The sequence below is a fragment of the Drechmeria coniospora genome, chromosome 02 (genome assembly GCF_001625195.1).
Source record: "Drechmeria coniospora strain ARSEF 6962 chromosome 02, whole genome shotgun sequence".
Lineage (NCBI taxonomy): Eukaryota > Fungi > Ascomycota > Sordariomycetes > Hypocreales > Ophiocordycipitaceae > Drechmeria > Drechmeria coniospora.
Window position 1 is genome coordinate 8244928 of NC_054390.1, and position 19940 is coordinate 8264867.

At 57.4% G+C, this 19940-nt stretch overlaps 4 protein-coding genes across 4 annotated transcripts; 2 read left to right on the forward strand and 2 right to left on the reverse strand.

Moving 5' to 3' along the window:
- Positions 1 to 3947: 3947 nt before the first annotated feature.
- DCS_05387 (uncharacterized protein) lies at positions 3948 to 4755 on the reverse strand (the record flags this gene model as incomplete). Its single annotated transcript, XM_040802693.1, has 2 exons — positions 3948 to 4466; positions 4663 to 4755. The coding sequence occupies 2 exons, from the start codon at positions 4753 to 4755 to the stop codon at positions 3948 to 3950; spliced, it is 612 nt and encodes a 203-aa protein (XP_040657726.1).
- A 1284-nt stretch (positions 4756 to 6039) lies between these two features.
- DCS_05388 (uncharacterized protein) lies at positions 6040 to 6890 on the reverse strand (the record flags this gene model as incomplete). The annotated part of the gene is made up of 2 exons (XM_040802694.1): positions 6040 to 6198; positions 6267 to 6890. 2 exons carry the CDS (start codon positions 6888 to 6890, stop codon positions 6040 to 6042), a joined length of 783 nt encoding a protein of 260 aa, XP_040657727.1.
- Positions 6891 to 15641: 8751 nt separating this feature from the next.
- DCS_05389 (uncharacterized protein) lies at positions 15642 to 15998 on the forward strand (the record flags this gene model as incomplete). Its single annotated transcript, XM_040802695.1, has 1 exon — positions 15642 to 15998. The coding sequence occupies one exon, from the start codon at positions 15642 to 15644 to the stop codon at positions 15996 to 15998; it is 357 nt and encodes a 118-aa protein (XP_040657728.1).
- Positions 15999 to 16093: 95 nt separating this feature from the next.
- On the forward strand, positions 16094 to 16855 carry DCS_05390 (uncharacterized protein; the record flags this gene model as incomplete). Its single annotated transcript, XM_040802696.1, has 1 exon — positions 16094 to 16855. One exon carries the CDS (start codon positions 16094 to 16096, stop codon positions 16853 to 16855), a length of 762 nt encoding a protein of 253 aa, XP_040657729.1.
- Between the last annotated feature and the right edge of the window lie 3085 nt (positions 16856 to 19940).

The following is a 19940-nucleotide window of genomic DNA, read 5'->3' on the forward strand; positions in this document are numbered from 1 at the left end:
GCACTCTGTCCACCTTCTCGTACAGCTACGTATTAATATTAGTTGCAGTCTTTCTCTCCTCGTACCACTATTAATTACTGTGCACGTACGGAGTACTGTACTTGGGTGTACGGTAATAATACTTGCAGTACGGAGTACAAGTACTTGCAGAATAAGTATGTGCTGTAGAACAGGCAAGTACATGTGCAGGTAGTGTGGGCATTCACTTACGTACTCGCCAGACTACGTACGCGTACTGCGCAAGTACAGTACGTACTTTGTACATGGAAGTACTTACTTTTACGTTCTCGCAGGGCAGGAAGGAGTACGTCAGCGATCGTACCGGGAGAAAACCCCCGAGGCCAACAGCACCGATACGGCCCGGTATGGATCGCTAGGTGCAAGTGCATGTACCTGCACTGTACGACTATGCCTGCACCGCAAGTACAGTATGTCTGCATGGCCTGCATGGTCTGCATGTACTTGCTGTAATTACTTGCTTGGTTGCAGTACGACGACGGACTCGTTCACGCAACGGTTGTCCTTGGGTGCACACCTACGGTGGACAGCACATGTACCGTAGTGTGCGGATTGATCGCGGATTGAGCGCGGATTGAGCGCGGATTGAGCAACTGTCTGTCAAGTGCGTGCCCAGGCCGACGCCCGCCATGGCCATCCGCCCCCATCCAATCAAGTGGTCGTACGTGTACCAAGTTCCAGCACCGACGATTCTTCACGGTCCAACCAACATTGCTTCCCTCCGTCTCGCCGGGAGCTGCTGACCTGACGAGCTTGGCCGCGAGCCAAGCGTTTCATTTGCCGCCGCTTGTTTACCCTCGGTGGCAGGGAACGAGAGAGGGCGAAAAGGGTGGCAGAATTTGTGACGAGTCGGCTCGCCGGCTGGCTGGCTGGCTGGCGAGCGAGACACGACGACGGACCGTCGTCGTGTGCATTTGTCGGAACGCTCGCCTTCCGGCGGTGGCCCCCAAGCGAGGGCCCGGAATGCGTGCGTGCGTGGTGGATGGAGGAAATCTCGATTTCGAGCCGACGCCTACGAGGAATCTGCACCGCCAGCTAGAGCCTAGGGCGCGTGGGCCTCGCCGTGGCTCGTGCAGTAGCGCGGCGCCGGGATGCTGGCGAGATCTGCGAGCACCGAGGCGGCGAGCGCAGCTGGCGGGCGTTCAATGCGGACGGCCGCCTCGACCACCACCGGCAGGGCATCCTTTCGAAACCTGGCCAAGATGGCCGACGGAGAGTGCATGGAGACCGAAGGGGACACATGATCTTGGAGGCATGCACGGCCTTGGCTTTTTTTTTTCTTCCCCAAACGCATTCGACCGCTCGAGTCCGCCGACTCGTGGGCGACGGACGGTCCTGGTTGGCCTCCTCCACTCGCCATGCATCGTGACCGACGTGCCGTTGCCGTACTCTGCACACCTACCTCCGATGCATTGGTGCACTTGCGCCTGCTTTGACGGCACGGCCATGACGCATCACACGTCTCCCATCCGCCACTCCCTCTCGCGCGGCCGCATTGGGGGGTTACCGACGGCCGCATCTTGCGGCGCAGAGTCGAGACATCGGTCGCCATTCATGGCCAGCAGGGGCTTGTTCTCTCGAGCCGTTGCTTTTGGCCGGCCGCCCACCCACTTGTCTCCTCGACCGGGAATGGGAGGGGGGGTTTTCGTCGATCGGGCTGTCACGTATCCAACGACTTCGGTTGTCGCTAATGACGGCGTCCCTTCCCAAGGGGGCATACCCGATGCCAGTCATCGAGTGGACGGGCGTGCGGTCCCATGGAGATGGTTGCACAGCTATGAGTACCTAGTAGGTTAGTAGGTGTAGGTACTAGGTACTAAGGTAAGTGCTAGGTGCCTAGGTAGGTAGGTATTACTCCTTTTACTTGTACTTGTATGGATGTGTTCCGTATACGGAGTGCTGTGCGCGCAAGATAATTACTGTACAAATACATGCACCAAGGTGTAATACTGGCGAGCAAGGGTGTGCTTGTACTCATGAAAGGAAGTGCTCTGTAATACGGAGTACAGAGTGCGTGTACCTGCACACCCGCGCAGTTGGACATTCCCGTACCCCCAAGCGGCAATCTCGAGAGCGCAAGGCACTGTACGCATCGGAAGCCGCAGGCACTGTACGCATCGGAAGCCGCATCGCGCACCTCGTGGCTCTCGGCCCGTACAGTGCACAAGAAGTACACCGCACGAATCTACATGCACCCGAGGGCACGCATGCTTACTGTACAAGCAAGTACTGCAAGGTTGTACTTGGTATGCTTGCCAGTATTACCGCTGATACGAGCATTACCGTCACTTCCTCCAAGTACTTAATTCCCTGCTGGCCGGTGTGCAGGACGAGAAAAGTACATGCACGGTACTTGCTGTGCGGATGGGTCAGGATGCACCTGGACGGGGTGCAGATCCGTACCTGTACCATCGTGCTCGTCCTGCTGGGAACAGGGGTTCTGCCAGCAGCGGCCGAGGCGAGGCAAATGGGGGTCTGTTGCCGACCTAATCTCACACAGATCCAGATGACCGTCTACGATTTCCGGTGGATCTGGATCACGCCAGGTCTTTTGCTACCCTGCTCCCTGTTGGTTCGTTCATGGACCGCTCCTCTTTACCCGCAACTTGGAGATGAACATGCGAGACGAGACAAGAGGAGCAGGTTCTCGTCCGCCGTGCCGGTACTCTGTGCTCCGTGCTGCACCAGCAGGCCAAGTATGGTGCAAGTACTTGCGTACGGTAAGTACTTGCACCCGGTACCTACACTGGTGGAGACCAGCACCCATACCGGCACGTACAGTACTTGCAGTAGTTGTACTTGGCGCGCAGGAGCACCGCACACATTACAAGTACAACTACTTACATGCAAGTACAGCCAGGCCCTGCTTGCAAGTACACATACATACATGTAAGTACCATTACTCACGGGCAAGTAGCTTTCCAGAGCACGCGCGCCCTACAGTACATGCCAGCATTCATTGCACATGGACTCCATGCCGTGCAGCACCGTACACTTACCTACTAGGTACTTGGTAAGTAATAAGTAGGCAAGTACAGTACTTGCTTGTCGTTGCATGCACGCCGTCGAGGTGCGACGTGCTTGCTCGAGCACAACCATGTCCTTGTAGAAGGGGACGGGTTCGTATTGGATGGATGGCCTCGAGCTCGTGCGGAGAATACGTGCCTGCATAGGTGCATGCCTGCAGGCTCGTCGGCGCGGCGCAGGATGGTGTCGTGGTGGTGAGGCGAGGAACGGAGCTTCTGGAAGATTGGCGTTCATCGTCTCCGTCGGCCCGCCCTGTCGCGAGCTGCCCTAGAGTTCCGTCGAGTCATGGCCGTCGTGGCGGACCGGGCATGGGCGGATAGGGCCAGGGTGACTTCATCTCGTTCCGGATTTTCTTGGTACTGTTGGGCCCCGTCTTCGATTGTTCGTTCTGAAGCCGTCCACGGAGCTTCCAGAACGACGCGAATGTAACCCTTCTGGCCCGGGCTGAAATTCATCCAGATCCATACGAGCAGCCGGCGTCATATACTCGCCGTGCTATCGTTTGCCCCCGCCAAACCTGCGCTTGGCCATGTACCGGCACCACCGGCGAGTACGCAAGTGTACATGGATGGTACTTGCCCGCCGGTGCTGGCGGCACCCACTCGTGGCGTACATGAGCGTACCTTGCGCCGTACCGGGTACCAGACCTCCTCTGGCGTTGGTCCGAGGACCCATTCGAGGATGGGGTTCCCCACGTGCGCTCACCGGGGCAGTTGCCCTTTTTAGCGAACAGCTACCATGCTACCTAGTACTTTAGTAGGTAGGTACTTAGCTAGCTGGACACGCACTGGGCACTCCGTACAGCAGTACAGCGTAAGGTACTTGCACAATGCTGCAAGCACAATGCTGTCACAAGTACTCCGTACAGCAAGGACAACTACTCCGCACAGGTACTTGTGCTATTACTCGTGTGCTCGCCGATCGGCTGGGTTGTCGACGGTGGGACCCCCATCTGCTTTTGTTGAGTCGAGTCGGGTCGAGTCGGGCCCAGCCTGCGCATCGTCGTGCCGGCGGTCCAGTCGGTTCCTTCGAGGAACAGATGACGGCGGCAACAGCCGAGGGCGTCGCAGGTACGTGTGCACCCTCTCATGCAGGCGTACATGTGCTGCTACCCACCGCAGCCTGCGCTGCACGGCAAGCTTGCGGCCACGCTGCGACGCCAGCCCGCGCCGACGTGCGTCGATTTGGCCGTGCCCATGTACCGGTACGTGCAGGTACGTAACCGCGCCGCGCGCCGCCAGCTCTCCCCGACGAGGCCACGACTGATCGAGGCCCAGGACGGTGCGTCCCGAGGCCTTCGAGGCAGGAGACGAATAATGCTCGCGCAGGTTGGCTGATGCCGCCGTCGCCTCGTTCTCGCCGCTTTCCCTCTCGTCCGCCGGCCGTCGAGTCGTCGGTTCTCCTGGCCGTCGAGTCGAGCTCTAGTCTGTAGGAAGCTTGTTCCCCGTGCGCCACGAAATGGTGGGTGTGGGTGGACGGCGGCGAGGAAGCATGTACCCGCACGTACCTGTACGGGGCCCATGTACAGTAAGTAAGTGCGGCAGGTGTAAAATTTTAGTCTCGATCTGCCCCTTTATCACCCCAGATTCGCCGGCCGCAGCTGACCGCCTCCGGCACTTGCTGCAGAGCTCGTCGGCGGCGAAGCTTGTCGGCACCCGTGGCGTCCGCTCGACGCCGTGGCGTCACGGTGCCAACGCAGGCCCAGATCATGGTCGCGGCACCGAGCACAGTAGGGGCCCATCGGCGTACCGTGCGACCTGCTCGCATGGCACGCCCTCTGCTCTGCTTCCAGGCATGCTGCATACTTGGACACATAAGCATACTTACTGTAGGTATTATACAACCACTTACTCGTGGCTGTGCATGGGCAGCATGTACTTACAGTAAGTACGGTAACAAGTACGTACTTGCTTGGGTGGAAGCTGGACTGACTGCTGCCCACAGCCTCCACCCAATGGGACCAGCCGTTCCATCGTTTGGTGGGTTGCCGTTGCTTTCCGGCAAGCGGTGGATGGCTTGGAGAACAAGGTCTAGAAATGGACGTTTGCACGACGTCGGAGATTTTGCAAACCTAGCTGTACATGTATAGTACACCTATATGTGCATATACAACTGCAGTGCACGATGAGAAGTCGCTTGTTCTTTGGAGGAACATATTTGCATGTGCTGGACATGTAGATGTACCACTGCAACTACAGCGGACGTGTACAGTACTGTACAGTAAGTAAGTACCGTACAGTAAGTACCGTACAGTAAGTAGAGTAGTTGTAGGCGCAGTTTGCCTTGGCAGCCAAAACTGCTTTCACGACGAAAAGGTGTGGTATACGGAATACAAGCAGTGATATTAATACTGCACTTGATACTGCAATTGACCAAGTACGTGTACCGCAATTACATGCATAGCGGGTGTACTGCAACATGGTTATCGAACCTGGCACCCCATTCGCGAAATACCGGCCATGGTAAGCATGCACTGAAGTGACTGCCGGCGTACTTGCACTGTGATGCGCAGCGCTCAGCGGGCACCCACCATTCGGCGCCTCCGTCCATGGCGATTCGAAGAAGAAAGGACGAGGTGCAGGAGACGCAACGCACAGGGCACAGGGCGCGACGCACTGGACGCGCCGAGGTGTCGAGGCTCGCTCGGTACGGAGTACACTGTGCAGGGCTTGCTACCGGTACATGCATACATGTCGGAGTGCTGAAAGGGAGGGAGCCCAGCTATCAATTACTACTAGTAGTTACTAGGCACCTACCAAGGTAAGTACCTACAGTACCTACTGTACTTGGTACGTACTATCTAAGTACCTCGGTAAGTAGGTACTGTGCGTAGGTACCAAGGTATTCCAGTACTCCGTAGCAGGAGACAACGCCGTCCCCATAGGCGTGCCGTACAGTACTTGCAGAAACAAGCATTGGCCATTCCTGCAGTCCTGCACAAGCAACTACTCCGTACGGTGACTTGCCACGGCAGCTTGACACTACTCGGTATCATTACGTGTGCATGTGGTGGTTGTAGATGTCGTTGTTCGACACTAGAACGTATAATGCACCTACTAATAACCGCAGGCCGGTGCCATGCCCCCGGAAGACGGATGGAGGCAGCGCCGAGTCGCCGGCGCGCACTCCGCACTCCGTACCCACGAGCAAGCACTGTAATACTTGGTGCCTGCATGCACTGTAATTGTTCGCTGCGCAGTGCCCCGTACGCCTCCGCGTACCCCTGCGGCAGGCGCTTGCTTGCTCGAACTCGCACGGGCGCAAGGAGGGACGGCACGAAAGCCCAAGGTGCCCGTAAGTGCTCGGTGCAGCACGGGTGCAAGTCGATGCTCCCGAGATGGCCATGCTGCTGTCGATCGTCCCTGCGGCGGGCGGCGTGCCATGCGCCGTGCCAGCCCGCTGCGCTGGGCCGTGAACCGACGAGCAAAGCACGGCGGCAGGCCGCAAATTGCTGCAGGGGATGCGCCGCGACCTTGGACGCCACGGCGGCCGTGACCGCCAATGGCCGAAGCCCCGACTCGGAAGCAAACGGCACCAGGGCGAGCGCGGTAGAGAGCAATACTCGGCATGGCTGCGAAGAATGATTCCATTCTCGTCTCGTCGCCGCCGGCCATGGCTTGATTGCTTGACGGGCCGGCTCCGGAAGCCAGCCACTCGCGCGGCACCCGTACGAAGCACCGCAGATGCGCAGGCGCCCAGGTACCGCCGCCAACCGCGACGTGCCGAGCGGCCTGGGTGGGTTTTGTTTCTTCCGCCATCCGCCCTCGACCGTCCATCCGCACGCCAGTCTCCACCCTCCGCCCTCCCTTGACAGATTTCCCCGGCCCGTTTTTTTCCTTGAGCATTTTCCTTTTGGCTGTTTGACCATGACGGCGGTCGAGAATGGCATGGTGTACATGTGCGGTGGGTGCGTAAGTGCAGTAATTACTTGATACAGCTACTGTACGGAGTACTTGAATACTAATATGAAGTTGCACTGCGGAGTCTAGTACAACCAAGTACACCTACTGTACAGTATAAATACAATGCAAGTAAGTACTTGCGTGTTGTACTTGTCTGGCTGCACCATCACACTACCAGTGCAGTACTCGACAAGTACTGTACATACTTACCCAGGCAAGTATTCCACCCCAAGTGCTCCGTACTTGCATGGCGGTATTCCATGGTTCGGTGCCACCGCACCCCTACTTGCTGGTAGATCGCCCATGATTTTTTTCTTCCTTTTTCCTCGGAGGCGAACCACTTGTCGACGGGCGCTACGGATCTGACGGCTTCGAATCGGCCGAGCACACCCAGCGCTGCTGGCTGTGCTCGCACGCCTCCATGGCCCATGCATGTCCGCAAGTACGCATTGCCGGCGAACGGCGAGGTGGACTTGAACTCTACCTACGGGTACCTAAGTACTAGAGTAGTACAGTAGTTGTAGCGCACTGGCACTCGGTGCGGCGAGCACCTGTACTGTACGTGCGAGGACGGCGCTCATGGTTGGGGGTGGCCAATCACTCCTGGCCGGGCATGGACTGATCCGTACCGCCTCGCACGCATCATCGGTTGCGCACCTGGACTTTGCTCCGGCGCCCGATGCCGCCGACACGAGCGACCTCTCCCCTTGGGTCCCCCTCGCTGGAGGCTGGCCCAAGCAGGACATGTGACCCTCGGGCCTCGTGTTGGCATGTTGGCATGTCCCACGCACGAGCATCGAGTTTCGCCGACGTGCATGCTGCGCTGCCTGTCGTGCTCGTACCAAGCCGGCGGAACATGCGTCGGTCCCCGCATGGAGGCAGCACACAAGCAAGCGCAAGTGATGGGCGTGCATGCACAAGCAAGTATATGCGATCAAATATTTACAGTCGGGCTCAGCTGAAAACATGATGCTCAATCCATCGCCATAACACTGCACGGTATGACTTGCACCTGCATGTAATCCGGTGTGCGTACAAGTACAGCATTACGGAGTACCTGGAGTCGGTAGGGACGCATCTGTGGTGCTTGGAGCCTTGCTTGGGTGTAAATGTATCATGTAATTACAGCAGTAATAGTAAGAATGCGTTCACCCAAATGGTCATGCTGTGCTCCGTGCTGTGGGCACCAGTGAATGTGCTGAATGATTACATGTACATGTACTTGCGCTTTGTCTGGCGAGGAAGTGCACGTGCATGTACAGGTACTTGCCGTCCAGGCACTCCCTTCTCGGCAGAATACAAGGGACGAAAAAAATCGAGCTCGAGTCGTGCTGGTGACGGTGCAGGTACTTGCAGGTACTTGTCCACGTACATTACAGGTCCTATAGCACGATGCCGCGCTATGATGCAGCGATGGCCTGGCGGAGCTGGCGGAGTAGAGTGGCAGTGAATGCGGGAAATCAATCATGTAAGTAAGTAAGTACAGTATTGATTACCTGTACCGTAATACCGAGTCCATGTTCTCCTCCCGTTCCCCGATGCCACTCTGCTCAAATCGACGTCAGGGCCCCTCGGTACGACTCGAGCACTCGTACGGTGCACTGGCGCGCGCGAGCGCAATTACGGAGCAATTACGTAGGTCCAAGTGCATGTACTTGCAGTGTTACAGTACAGTGCAGTGCAGTGCAGTACCTAGTAGAGAGGTACATGCGCGCACTCGTGCCCGCCCCGCGATGGAAAAGGAGATGATCAGTTGCATCGTCCTGGGCCCATGGGTCATGGTGCCGCGAACCAGATATGGGGCCGGTTTGGTCCGTCGTGGCGAATCATGCCGCCTCGCCAGCCTTGGGCATGGGCCTTTGTTCAGGGCGAGGCTGGGCATGGACGGCCATTCCTTGCCGCAGCGACTACCTACTAGGTACTCCGTACCCAAGAGGCAAACGCTGGTGCTGTCGAACCTATTGGGAGGGAGGGCGGGTTGGGGAGATGCAGAGCCGATGCGTCCCCTCGGTTCGCTCGCTCGATCAGGCGGCACGCACGCGAGAGAAGGTGGGTGACGTCATCGCCGACGCTCTCGCGGACCACGGCGCATGCATCGGACGGCATGATCGAAGCGGTCGTCCTATTCTCCTTGGCCGTCGGCTCGTGAGCATGCTTACGTAGCAGCCGTCGAGCACGCGTGCACGGGCGTGGCATCTGTGTCGGCATTCGTGCCGCGTGCATGCCGCCAGGCCTACTCTGTGCACAGGCAAATGCGCCGGGGCGCCGTGGTTGGCACTCTGTGCTGTATGGAATACTGTGCTCTCTGTACGGAGCACTTACAGTGGCATTCCATGCACGAGTGCAGGTACCGTCATGAATGCAACGTGCAGGCGCAAAGCGTGGAGCCAGCACTCGCATGGCGTCGTGCCTCAAGTGCACTGGCAAGCGCTTATCATGAACAAGTGTACGGAATAATACAGGTGCTCCGTACTTTTGCTGTAGGTGAGAGGGAGCACTCCGGCGATGCATGCACTCTGTAGATGCATTCATGTGCTGCACATGCACAGTAAGTACTCGCACACCTGGTTGTACCTACGGCATGGTACTTGCATCAATACCAGCACAACTACTCCGTATCCGTACTGTACTTGCAACGTATTACTTGCTGTACTTGCAGTAATTGCGTAGGAATCCTGCATGCTCCGGTAGCAATTGTCAAATGGCCAGTTAGGCAGCCATCCACGAGATGCGCAAACGCCGGACCCGTACTGCGCCTGCAGTACCTACGACCTGGCCCCGTCGCGCGTGTGACGGGCATCCGATTTTTGATCAAGGACGATCCGAGGATTCAGGATGCCCTAGCCGACACCCCTGCCCCCACTGGGAAGGCGGAATGGATGGGACCGACTGTCGAACCACCATCGGCGGCCGGGTCAGACAGAGTCTTTGGGTGACTTTCCAAGGCCTGGAAATTCGGTCAAGTCCCGCGCCCGAGACGGTACATACTTACGTACTGCTGGGTTTTGTGCGCAGCCGAGCGGGTGATGACGGTCGTTGCTGGATCAATCGCAGAGGCAGATTCGCATGGCGGGGACGAGTGCTCGGTGCTCTGCACCCGTACGAGCACTGTACTTGTGCGCCGTGCACCTTAATCGGCAGGACGTTCCTCAGGATGCACAGCAGGTCGTAATTATGTGCAGCGGCCGAGGACCGCCTCCAAAGGCGTGGAGCGGCGAAGCGACGTGGGTGTGCTTGTACATTGGTGTGCTTTTGCATTGGTGTGCTTGTACAGTACAGTACAGGCAATGTGCATACAACTGCAGGTGTTATACTCCGTACTCCGTACTTGCATCATTGCTACAAGTGCTTTGGTGTACAAGTGCGTGCTGAGGTGTACTGACTGTACTGCTACGTACTGTACTGCGACGTACTGTACTGCGACGTACTGTACTGCGACGTACTGTACTGCGATGTGTACCGTACTGCTACGTACTAGGTACTGTACTGCACGGGTCCGACCAGCCATGGCAATAGGACTTGCTGGCGGTGCTCGGTATTAATACCGACTGTTCGTGCGCACTAGGTACCTAGGTAATTACCTTGTCACTGCACACTTAATGGACAAGCGAGCGGAGACGGGGGAACTGCCCGCACTCGTCCGCTTCTGGCCAGGCATCCCTCCCTCGTCATGCAGGCGGACCAACGGCATGGTGCAAATCGTCCTCTTGGCCTCGTTGGTTGTCCACCGTTGGCTGTGCACAGAGTGCAAACAAGTGCCCCTATTGTACGGGTACCAAGTGGCGGCCATCTACAACGTAGGTGTACTTTGGGTCGTCTGCACACGCACGAATATATGCTGTAGTTGCACACCTATTGTACATGCAAGTACGTACTTGGGTGTTCCTGCATATGGGAGTACTTGCCTAGTACTGTGCAGTACAGTAAGTGCTTGCTGCAATACTCGTACTCATTTGTACTTACTAGGTAGTATGTAGTTGCAAGTGCTCGCTCGTACGGAGAACTGTAAGGACTATTACTGCCTGTACCGTAGTACCCTGTGCTAATCAGTGCTCCGTACTCCGTACCCTGTCGAGGGATTCCTAACAAAGGGTGCTGGAGATCGACATGGACCATTGGCACCACCATGAGCTCCATACGACGTGTACTGTACATGTACATGCGCAGCATGCTTGCGCCGCACACCTAATGGAGCACGTTTAGAGAAACTGACAGTGGGGAGACGACCGAATGGGCACAAGGTAGACCTTGCCATTCTCCATCCATCGAGTGCGCGCCAGCCGATACATCCAACTCGGGGTTTTCATGTGCCTGCAAGTACGTGTACAGGAGTTGTGCAGGTATGCTAGTATGACGCGGGGATGATTTGTCCATGACAGAAGAACAAGTACTCACTGTACATGTACATGCATGCGCACCAGACTTGCACCTACAGCACATGTAATTTACAGTACACGCCCCAGTACTTGACTAATGGACAGGCAAGTGCCCCCCCCATACGTGATGAGCGGTTGGCTCCAAGTAGAACCGAGATGAGGACAGATGCCACAAAGATAACGTCTATAGCCAGCACATGGTATAGCTCGTCCTCTTTTTTTTCTTTCTTTTTCGGTTGTACGATCTCGAGTGCAGATACCGGCACGGAACAGACCTCAAGGTGCCGGCTCCAGCGTCAACCAAGAATGTGCAACAAGATAAGCAAGTACACAGTAAGTGGTTGTGAGTAAGTACTTCATGGGCATTGGGCTCGATCTCTGGCAGGGATCCTGCCTAGGCGGAAGAAGTTGCTCGCCCCATGCTCGCACCCATTCGAGCATCTCCCATCGAATGCAGGCAAGTAGATACCGGCGCCGATACGTTGCAGGTACTCCGTACCCATGCCAATCGAAAATGTGCCTGCGCATGTAATACAAGCAGTACATTGCAGTACGTCGGTACGAATGCTCGTACGTACTTGCAGTACACGTACCTGCACATATAGGCTAGGCGTGCTTGGATCAGGGGAAACGGCAATCTCCGCGCCCTCGGCGCAGATGCTGGGGTGGAAAAAACTACGAGTTCGCCAGGGCGATCGAGGCGACCGCATCGCCGACACCCCTCCCACCCTCGTCCCCCACCCCGTGACCAAGGCGAAGATTTCGAACGGCCAAGAGAATGGCAGGCCCAGGTACGAGGGCGTCTACAGGTAGTCGTACGACGCATGCATGCCGGCGCACCTACCGTGGCACGTCCAAGGCACTCGTCGCGCGGTCATGTGCCGGCCGACTCGATTCCGATCACCTGCCGTCGAGTCGCTCCCGCGCTTGGCCATCAGGAGGAAGCATCGGCTTCGGCCCAGGTTGGGAGGGCGACGGACGACGACGCATCGCAAACGGTCCGGCGGGTAGGAGATTGAGAGCACATGGGAGTCGGTCCGCGTTGGAGAAGGTTTGGGGGCGTCTGCCAAGAGCGCTGGAATATGGCAGCAAGTACAGTACGCAGTAGGTACTTGTGGCCCGGAAGTGGACAAATAGAGAAACGGCGACGGCAAGTATAAGTAATACAGCAAGGGTACCTGTACAGTAGGGGCAAGTCCTGTAAGTGTGCGGAGGAAGTAAGTACTTGAGCTGTACGGAGTACATATGAATCGACCACAGGTAATAATTACTTGCAAGTGAGTGCAGCATGCTCGCCGTGCGTCATTACTCAAGTACCTACTTAAGCTCCATAGGTACCTAGTACTGTGGCTGTACTGTAGTTGTGCGGAGTTCTTGGTCTTAGCATGTACAGTACAGTAATTATTACATGTAATTTCCGTACAAGTACTCCGTACTCCGTACCTAATACCGATTGACAGGCCGTATCCATTTTCCCTTGTCGTGACTCGTACTCCTCCATGGACAGCTAGGCTAGGTGGTGCATTACTCAATGTACCGTACGTAACTACTTACCTGGGAATAGTACAGAGTATGGAGAATGGTAATATTGCTTGCAGTCAAGTAATTACTGGCTTGCATCCACTGTACAACTACGGAGTAGGTGTAGTAGGTATGCTGTGTGCCAGGCCTACCTGTTCATTCATCGCAGCGGCCGCCCATCCCTGGCCTCCACCCTGTCCACCCCGTCCAGCAGTATTAATACTTGTACGAGGCATTACTTGCACGAGCGACCAAGGTACTGTACGTGTGTTTCTTATCATCTTCTGCACTTACAAGGACGTGCATTACGTACATGCACAGCAAGTACTTGCCGCAACAAATGCCACCACTGCACTCCGTATTGCACATCTACTGTACACCTACAGTACAGTGCAAGTACGGAGCACTCATGCCGAGGGCCTGGGTAGTTGTAGATACTTGTAATACAGTACATGTTCCGTACTCCGTACTTGCTTAGTTTTACTCACAGTACACCTTGGTCCCACGCCGCAACAATGACGTCCACTCAAGCTCGGCCTTTATCCGTGCTAGCCAGTACGAATGATGACTACCTAGTACTTCCTGTACGGTATACAGGGCAACCCACCAAACCTGGCACCTCATTCCCGCAGAGCACAATCCGCCTCGTGTTCTTCGCCACCATCGAGCGCTAGCGCAGCCGCGCTCATCGTCGTCGATGGGGAGGGGACGCTCCGAGGAAGGGAGGGGGAGGGGGGCGACGCATCGCGCGTTGCGCCTGGGGACGGTGCGAGGCGGACAAAACGTTGCACCGACAAGAGCCTCACGGCGTCAGCACAGGTCGGAGGGAAGCATGTTGGAAGGATGGCACCGGCGGCGTGGACCAACCCGACGCCGACCAACACCGACCGACACCGACCAACACCTTGAGTACTTACTTGCAGGTACTTACTTAGATAGCGCCATGGTATCGTCGTCTGGGGGGATGGGGGTTGGTGACGACCCGCTCGCTCTGGCGGCATCTTCCGGTCCATTCCTGCCATGTGTCATGTTTTTTTCCCTTGGTTCCAAGTCCCCATCGACTTGTCATCCGTCACCAGGCAGTCTTGGCGGTCTAATGTAAGTAGGTGTGCTGTTCTCCGTACTTGTGCAAGTGTAGGTGCGCAGTACGGAGTACGGAGTAAGGGTATGTGTAATTGCTCATGCTATTATAGGTGGGATCCCTGCCAGAGATCGAGCCCAATTGCTTACTTACTTATTCCGTACAGTACATTTACTTGTGCATGTACAACTACGAAGTAAGTAAGTACTAACTTACTTACAGTACGGAGTACTTGTGCCAAGTACTTACGGTTAGGTGTATTCCGTAACAAGTACTCCGCACAAGTACACCTACACCTACTTACAGAGTGCCAATACTTGTACATGCGCACCCATGCACTTCGTACCTTGCTGCACATGCAATACCTCCACCTCCATGTACTTACTTGCAGGTCGTACTACAGCGTACAGCTAGTACTTACTGTTAGTACCTATATCCCCAAGTACAGTGCACTACAACCCACGTCTCCATACGAGCACTCGTACTCGTACTCGTACATGCACACCTTCATGTACTTGTACGAGTGCCGTAGCACGACGCACTGCTTGAATGTACACAATCGTGTCCAACGGCCAGGCCGTTGCAGAATCTCATGCGAGCGAGGCAAGATGAGGCATGGTGTGATGCGCTCTCGCTGGGTAGGGTGCATTTTTCGGCGTCGAGTGGATGACACGATACAGGCGGCCGGCTGTTGCAGGTACAGCACATGCATGTAGGGGTGCATCGGTGGCTGCCGTGCCCTTCCATGGGCTTGGGGGGGCCGGACGGGGCCGCTGACGCCGTTGGCCGGCGCGCCATGTACGATGCACCCAGCACCTGATATGCGCAACACGCATGCTCGTACGGAGTGCTCCGTGCTACCGTACTGGTTGTGCAGCGCAAGGTATTAATTAATACTGGCACCTTTGCACTCGAGGCACAGCACAGCGACGGAGAGCCGTGATCTGTGATGGATGTAACCCAATCGTCAGCCATGCAGTTCGAACCTAAAAAGTTCAAGCAAGTCGCATGTGCGGAGTACTTGTGCATGTACTGTAAGTGGTTGTAATATCATGTAATGACACTCCATACTTGCAGCAATACTCAAGTACCCCCTGTAAATGCAGGCGTACCGTATTGTACAGTGTTCCGGTGTAGGCGTAGCTGCCTACAGTTGCCTGCTGCAAGGTACTAGGTGCACGGTGCTACTAGAGGTACTATTTAGGTCCCGAGGTAAGGTACTAGTAACCTGCAGGTACCTAGTAATTATACTCCGTGCAACTACAGCAAGTACTTACGGTGCACTGCGGCGCAGTGGCTGCACTGTTCACGCACTGAAGTTGTAGATGCGTGCTACGCCCGAGGACTTGTTGCTCAGAGCCTGGCCCATCGACCACAGCCAAGGCTTCTAGCACAAACCCCCAGCTGCTGCAAGAAAAGTAGGCAGCGGTTCTGCGAGCCACCTCGTTGGTGCGAGACGCGCCTGCGTCCGAAATCAACGCCGCCTTGTCCCTCCATCCTGTGTATTCTGGGCCTGCCACCGTCGGCATGGAGGACGAGCACGTACCGTACGGGCGAGCAGAGGTGGCCTGGGCGGATACCTCGCTGTGCCCTCGCCCAACGAAGGTGCATTTCGTGCTCGTGCTCGTGCCCTTGCGCAAGGTGCGTTGCTGAAGCCGCTCCATGACGGGTGCCGAGTGCATCCTGCACCGTTCCGGCCCTTGAAGCGTCCCTGCGATGCCTTCGAGCCAGGTGGCCCTGGGGTCAAGCTCGCCTCTCCAGCTTCCTTCGGCCCTCGCCCGTCTTACCTCGCCCGTAAGACGGGCTGATTACACCAACCGTGGCCGTAATCCTCCTACCAGCTGCCTAGGGCCGAGTGCGCGAGGGCACGACGACTGGCTCGTGCACCCGTGGCGGCTGTGCGGCCCTGCGCCTGATGCCGCCCTCCCCTCCATTGCCCCGAGGCGCTCCGGAGGCGAGCGAGAACGGCTTGCGGCAAAAGCACCATGCGTCGTCGCGCCATCTCTCCTCTCTCCCTCGGCGCCACTGCATTGGCCTGTCGATGAGCTTGCCAAGCCTGTCGCGCCGTCCTGATGGCTGCAGCCTGGCTCTGCGAGGCAGCCAGCGTTTGCCTGCCGGCGAGAGGGGGGGGGGGGGGCCTATTTGCTTTCTGTCGCATCGCTTGCATCATGAACCCTCCGTGGGATTGTGTGGTCATGACACCCCTCGGCGGCAATCCCCGTCGCCGTAAGCCTGCCGCTGTGTGCCAGTCTTGGTACGCCGCCGCCGCCGCCGCCTCTCTCGTCGCCGACCACTCCGCTGCCTTGCGTGAATGCTGCGCCGTGAAGCCCATCATCATCGCACCCTGCCCATCGCTTCCCGCAGGAGCCCGCCTTGCCGCCACCTCTTCCCTCGACCTTGGCTCGGCGGGCGGCCCTACGAATGCACGGTTGGCCGACGCCGTCTCGACTCGGAACCCTCGTCCGGGCCTTTCGCGCAAGCGGCGAGGAGACGATGCTCCATCGGCGTGCGCTCCCATCACCGCGTCGACGCCGTCGATTCATCCCCGAGGGAAGAATGCCTCGTCGGCAGGAACGAGGCAAACCTGCGTGCGGTGTGCCGGCCGACGCGTCCCGGTTCGACTCGAGCACCGTGGAGGGGGGGCGTGTCGCAGCCCAGCCCGGCCGTCGAGGATCTGGCTCGCTGCGGGGACATCCGATCGACTGATCTGGGCTGATGCTAGATCGCCATCGACTGGATGCCATCACACCACGTCAGCCAGGCCTCGTCGTCGTGGAGGGAATCACGAGAAGCGAGCAGGGCGCCGCTCGCCCTCGAGCCTGCGTGGACGGCCGGCACGACGAGCATCTGTCGGCGAAGCCTGCATTTCCTTCCTCGAACCCTCTCCTCTCCTACGCCCACGCCGGCGAGCTGAGGCTGAAAGGAGCTGACGAGGCCCCGGTGTCGACCGTGGCTTCGGCCAACCGCGAGCGGTGCTCCGTAGCTGACGGTAAGCATGCGCCTCTAGCGAGCTCTCGTTTGGGCATGGCATCGATCGATTTCCGAGCTTGATGGAAACTTGACAGCCCTCGAGCAGCTGCGTCTCCATTCCCGGCCCATGCCAGGCGGAAAGGATAAAGGCATCCCGCCACCAGATGTGCTTGCTGCCTGCCGCGAGGTGAGCACGAGGAGGGAAATGCTAGCACCTTTGCCCTACGTAGGTGGCGTTGCTATTTTGGCACTACGAGAAGGCGCTAGGGAGATGTTGAAAAGAAAGGAAGGAGAGCATCATGGACGCCATCTCCTTCCTCGAGCTTGACGTCGGCTTCCCCCCCCCCGCCAGCTGGTCGACGAGAACACCGTATGCGTGTGTGTGTGCGTGTGCGTGTGTGTGTGCGTGCGTGTGTGTGTGCGTGTGCGTGTGTGTGTGCGTGCGTGTGTGTGTGTGTGTGTGCGTGTGTGTGTGTGCGTGCTTGTGTGTGTGTGCTTGTGCGTGCGTGAGTTCGTGGGTGTCTTCTTCCGACCACCACAGCCACCACCATCTATTTGTCCTTTGACGGCACCCGCACGTCTTCCCAGAGGCTATGCTCGCACAACCATGACGAGCGAGACCCTGTTCCGTTGTGTCATCCTCTGTGCGCTTTCGAGCTGCCGAATCACATGTCTCGTGCCGCCGACGTTCTGTTGCAATCAGGACTGCTTCCCGACACTCCCCTCCCCCCCTCCTCCCGAGGTACGCGGGACACCAACAGGACACGCAAGGCACACTGTCGGGCATCGGCATGTCGCTGACTACCGTTGTGAGCAGCCTCGTTGAAACGTCAGCGCTTTACCATGCCCAAGGTGATGCGTCGACCATGTACTCGGGCAATCGCTAGTGAGGGCCCATGCCGATACACCCGACGAGGAAACAACCTGGTGCGAGCCGTTAGATTCATGCCATCAGCATTCGGATTCCACGGGCCTGCAGATTTCACGAGCCTGCAGATTTCACGAGCCTGCAAGTGCTCGCGCCACAAAACACCATGTGCTCGGCATCCAACATGGTCAGCGTGAGGAGCTGGTGGCTTGTCCTGCCGCGTACGCTGCGTCTGAACGCCGTGAGCCCGTGCTCGAGACGTCTCGAGTCATTCTGACACGCACAAAGACTCTCGTTGCCGCCTCTCGTTGGCCGCCCGAAACGGCACATCATCCTCCTGGATCCCCCCAAGACAGACGGTCGTGTTTCGCCGTGGAGTCGACTTTCTCCGTCACCTTGACATGCACACGCATGTTCTTGCCTACGTGGATCAGTGTACTTGCAATGCCTGCCAGGTTTCAGTCACTGTCAGTCACCCTTGACTGGGCCGGCCTGCCAGAACTGTGCCGCCGGATGAAGAGCGCAAGACTGAACAAGTGGAACGGCCCTCGTTCGAATCGTGACCTGGAGCAATTCCGGGAGTCCGACTGCGTCGTGCGGACAACGGACAACCGGGACTAGAACGCGGCCCTTCCATGGCCTCTGACGGCTGCCAGCTGCCAGCTTCGTTCGGGGTCGAGTTCAGGGTAACTGTGCTTGTGCTGCACGTTTCCACGTTTCCACCACAAATTCAACAGCATGGCGTGTTCCAACCATTGCACCCCCCTGTGTGTTCTTACGAGTCTCAGCCTTCACCTCACGGACCAGGGACTGCACGGCAACGCCATCACTGAATGTTTGCTTATGCTCCTCATAACTTTTGCGGCACTCCATGGTCGCAGACTTGGCCCCCCTCCACGACGCAGTCTGTACCTTCCGCTCCGCGTCCTCCCATGGAGCAGGGCGAATACGGGTGCAGACGCTTGCTGACTTGTCTTCCAGCCTCTTGCGTGCCACAGATGCTTCATGCTTCCCGCTTCGTGCTTCCCACCTCTCGCTCACAGTCAGCCTCGACGTTGGCACAAGTCAAGTCTGCCTAGAGCACTACTAGTCTGCTCTCGGGGGGCGTCCCATGGCTCAACCGGCTGAAACGTTGCTTCTTGACGTAATCTACACTGTCTCACCCGTTGCTCCGATGAACTACAGATACAAACACATCACGCACTTGTGCAATGTCAACCGGATGTCGGCCGCCAGGTGGATGCCGCGACCCTCACCGGCACGTATCCTTCCTAGACATGAAATACCCGTGCACGAGAGCTCGTGCTTGTGCGAGCAGCTCGTTGAGGGGCATGCTTGCTTGGCGCATTGGGCACCGAGAGCTTCTCACCCCCAACAGCCTGTGCTCAGAAGCCAACACGAATAGATCTCTCACCACCAACTTTGCCGGGATAATTTGCCCGCCACACACCTCAGCCGCCTCACCCCGGGACCCTGACCAGGTCATGGTGCACGAGTACGTCCAGTCATCTAGATATCTGGTCATCTATCGGTACAATCTGTGTATCTCGTACCCGACTGCGTTTCCGCATTGGACCTTACTGACGATTCCCATGCGGGACATCGGGATCATGAAACAAGGGTCCATGTAGCAACAATGGACCCCCCTCCCCCCTCTCTGTTGACTGCAGACTTGAGACTGGAGACAACGCGCTCGTGCAATGCGTTCCTGCGAGCATCGTAGCTTGTTGGTAAATGCACGGATGCGTCACGGCACAATGGCAAGATGGAGTGCTGGGACTTGCACGGATAGGCACGAATATGCACGAACGCTCCAAAAGGATACTGCTGGAACTTGGCATCTTCTGACTAGAGAGCGTGTGTCATTGAACAGCACGGCTGTCAGCCGCACCGGGAGCCCCCAATGCTTTCTTCTTTCGGACATTGATCTCACTCCGAGGCACTCACTTGGACGGATGACGGATGGCGCCCGTGCCGCGTCTGCCTTCTCCATTTAGAACCCTTGGGGTCCGAGCCTCGCCCTAAAATGCGTACAGGGCTCCTGGCTGATGCTGCTCCTAGGCTTTCGTCTTGCCTGCCATCGCACCGACGCCGATGCCAACTGCCGGACGGTTTGAGAGCTCGAGCGTGCATGGCTCAGACGGTGCCGGGGTTGGCAGATTCTAGGCTTGGAGCCC